The 4027-nt window shown below is 30.0% G+C and overlaps 1 protein-coding gene across 1 annotated transcript; it reads right to left on the reverse strand.

Annotated features, from left to right (window-relative positions):
* Nucleotides 1–1488: 1488 nt before the first annotated feature.
* On the reverse strand, nucleotides 1489–3449 carry LOC107016014. Its single transcript, XM_015216491.2, has 5 exons — nucleotides 2957–3449; nucleotides 2671–2850; nucleotides 2509–2583; nucleotides 2292–2432; nucleotides 1489–2178 (listed from the first exon to the last, which is right to left on the reverse strand). The coding sequence occupies exons 1-5, from the start codon at nucleotides 2957–2959 to the stop codon at nucleotides 1825–1827; spliced, it is 753 nt and encodes a 250-aa protein (XP_015071977.1). The 5' UTR covers nucleotides 2960–3449; the 3' UTR covers nucleotides 1489–1824.
* Nucleotides 3450–4027: the final 578 nt, after the last annotated feature.

Below are 4027 nucleotides of genomic sequence, written 5' to 3' on the forward strand. Positions count from 1 at the left end.
TCGTTTTTGTCAAAGCATCACATAAACAATAATCACATATAATGAAAACCAATAAATAATGTGTAGTTTACCTACTACTTTCTCCGTTCATTTATGTCTATTTAATAATTGTTTTTAAATATTAAACATTAGTAAGAAAATCAAAATAGGAGGATAGTTAACATACTCCCTCCATTCCATATTAATTTAAGCTTCTAGTCATTTTACATTTTTCAAATTAATTTAAGATTTCACTATTTTAAAAATACTTCCAATTTTATCCTTCAAGTTAGTACTGGAATAAGTTATTAGAATTAAATTATTTTTAATAATAATTAATAAGGGGTAAAAATAAAAAATTATATTCAATTTATGTCTTAACCTACTTTTCTTAAAGGGTGTTAAACAATTCAAAACTTGAGTTAATATGGAATGGAGGGACTAAGGGCCTGTTTGGATGAGTTCAATATAAGCAGCTTTAAAAAAATACTTTTGAAAGTGCTGAAACTTATTTTTAAAATAAGCAGTTATGTGTTTGGATAAAAGTGTTGAATTTGCTATGTCAAACGTGAAAAGGGAAAAATTGGAAGAAAGAGATGTTAGGATTATGTGGGTAATTTGGAGATTGTATAAAAATATTATTATTATATTAAGGGCAAAAAGATAAAAATATGGTCAACTTAAAACAACTTATAAGCAAAAAAAAAAAAAAAGTACCCCTATCCCTACTTTTAACTTTTGACTTAAAATAAATTTTTTTTAACTTAAAATAATTTTTTTTCATATTTTACTATAAACATTAAATACTTATTTTCAAAATCATTTTCCAACTCATCATTTAATGGGAAATAGTTTGATAAAATATATACGTTATTAATTATTTTCTTAATGTCAAATCTAATCGTAACAAATAAAACTAAACAGATAAAATATTGTATATATTACTAGAATTCTATGATAATGATTTTGAAATAATTTTTCAGCTAAGGTTAGTAAGACTTATATGTTAGATCAAAGGGAGTAATACTATCAATTCTCTTCAATAAATAAAAAATAAATTAACCTAAACAATCAAAATATTAAAATATTGGTATTAGCTCCATTTAATTTTGTATGCTAAACTAGTCAATCTATATTACTTCAAACTAAAAGAATGTAGACCAATATGTCTTGATATTTTCTAAAATGACAATTGATTTGAATCATTTAGTGTAATAACTTAGGATGATAAGCAAAGTTATTTGTAAAAAGCATAATTATGAATGATCCATTTATTATTACGATGTAACTAATCATACATAATTCAAACATTTGAGTAGGGTAAAATAAGTAGCACAAATCGAGCACATGCAAAACCTATAAACTCACCTAAAAAACAAGTTAATCTAACATTACATTGACAAAATTTACTAATTCAACAAATATGATTACAACTATAATCATATTTGCAAGCTGTAAATAAACCATAAATTTGGAAGGATTAACAAATTAGGAGGAACAAAGCAGTACTAAGAAAGACTAATCATTGAATTAAATCGACAAAATAAGCTTCAATAGAAGCAAAAGCAAGTACATGTCACCAAAAATTAGGTATATAACTATTACAGTAATTAATCTCATTCATACTAATTCCTTCCTATTCACTTGATTTCTCTATTGTCAGATAGAAATTAAGCTTCCAATATGTCGGATAATGATAATAAATAAAGAGAAAGAAAGCCATTTCTACAAAAATTGGGAGGTTAAATTTTTTTTTCCATCCTAATTTGCCCTTGAATTATACTTATCCAAATTCCAATTATATCCCTCCCGACTTCCATTTTTCTCTTCCAAGAAAACATAAAATTAGTAAAGTGGAGACCGCTGAGGCGTACCCTTCCTCCGGTTCAGCATAGAAACTGATATTCCAGAACCCGGTCCACAACCCGGTTGAAACACAGACCGGAACGCCGAAAGGGTACTGCGTTTCTTCCTTACAACCTCTGTTGTCGCCGTGCATCCAACCGTCCGGCAACCCTCCTCTTCGGCGGCTCCGCCGCTACCACTTGAACCAGACTCGGTTCTTACAGAACCAATCGGTTCAAGAATTGTATCAGGAGTCATTTGACCATCGTCTAAACCCGGTTCAGGCAGTGTCATGTACTCACACCTATAGATATACTTCGTAAGTTTGCCCTCTGTTTTCAGTATGTGTTGAACCTGCAACAAAACCAAGACATACCCAGATGAACAAACTTGTATATGAAAAATGGGTCGGTGACGAAATTCAATTACTCCCATAATTGGTAATTTAAAAAGAATGATGAATTTACCTTGCAGGAAACAGAGCAAAAGAGAAATGGATCTTGAAGTCCCCTGTCACAGATGATGCAACAATTACCAGAACCTCTACTAGCCCTTGTTTGTGGCCTTTGGTTTAAAAATACCACTTTTGCACTATTTGTAGTGTAAGACTGCAAGAAAACAAAACTCTTTTACTACTCATATCAGATAATCAACAACAGAATTTGACAAAAAAAATTTCCTTACTTGAACAAAAGCACAGTCTAGCAATTTATTAGCATCACCAAGCCTTATGACATCATGATACACATACCTCCTTATCTGCAAGTCAAGAAATTAAACATCATAATTCAATGAAACTACACTGAATATATCATCGTTGTTATAATTCAATGAAAATGAATTGACCTGCAAAAGGCGGTGAGAACGGTGAGGTGACAAGCAATGAGGGCAAATACCCTCACAGCAGTCCAAACAGAAAACATTCTTTTCATTTTTCTTAGCATCTTCATGAATTATACAGGCATTGAAGAATTTCTCTGTCAAAAGTGTAACAAGCCACTGAGGAAGATTTTGTGCGTAGTCCAACTACAAAACAACAACAAAAAAACCCATCAGACTCTATATATATATATAAAATCACTTTGTTGAATAGAACTAGAGAGAATAAAATCAAAGAATTAATAGACCCCACCATGTTGTTATATGAATAATAATATTCCTCTTCTCTTCTCTTCTGTTTTGCTTTGAGTATATATGGAGAATGGATTTTGAAATTGTGATAAAGAAAGAAAATACTGTTTTGGTAGAAAGAGAAGAAAAAGGGTATGGGGTTTGAGGGGACAGAGGAAAAAAAGGGAGGACGGCGCCTGCAAAAAACTAAGACTGGGGCATTACTGTTACCAATGAAAGATGAAGAATAGTAGTAGTGCTATATATCCCAATTTACTAATGGTGTATAGTGTGATATATAGCTACAATTCTTTCAAAAAATAAGAAAATAAAATCGTACTAGTACTAATACTTATCTTGTATATTTTGAAAAATAATAATAATTTTGTGTAAAATCTTGAACTGATAAAACAGAGTAGTAGTATAAAAATTTGTCTCTTGTTAAAGAAGAACAGCTTGAAATCTTCTGGTTTTTATTTATGATTAATAATAGTAAGTAATAATTAGCACTATTTACAAGTTTTATAGCTCGTATCCCAAAGAGCCTATTAAAAATGAGCATTTGGTGGTTTTTGTATGGCAGGTTTCTTGGCTAAGCACTAATAAGCAGAATCAGTCCCTTCATCTGCTCTTTTATTTCTCTCTCTGCCTTCTCAGCTAAATGACAAGACTAAAGATGGTGACTTTTTTATTTTTATTTTTCACCCACCAGTAAAAAAAACTATAAAAATAAATTGACAGAGTGAGGTTAATTCGAAAAAAATTAATAATTAAAAAGTGAACATTTTAGCTTTGGTGACAAACCATGATCTTTTTTTGGGATATGGTCAATTTTGAGCTATGTTTTATTAGATAGACAGACTATTACATAGCTTATTATAATCCTATAAAAAAATCTACGTTACTGTTTTTAATCCCTTGAAGAAACTACGCGGGTGAAATAATTCTAACTAACGTTTAGGTGTGCCTCGTTGCTTAATGAAATGATTGAAAATCGTGAGATATTATGTTAAATTTTTCAATCAAGAAAAAAAAAATTATGCGATTTTTTTCATCTGTTCTAGTATCGATATATAAAGTAATTTTACAGTTA

Source organism: Solanum pennellii, chromosome 1 (assembly GCF_001406875.1).
Source record: "Solanum pennellii chromosome 1, SPENNV200".
Classification (NCBI taxonomy): Eukaryota; Viridiplantae; Streptophyta; class Magnoliopsida; order Solanales; family Solanaceae; genus Solanum; species Solanum pennellii.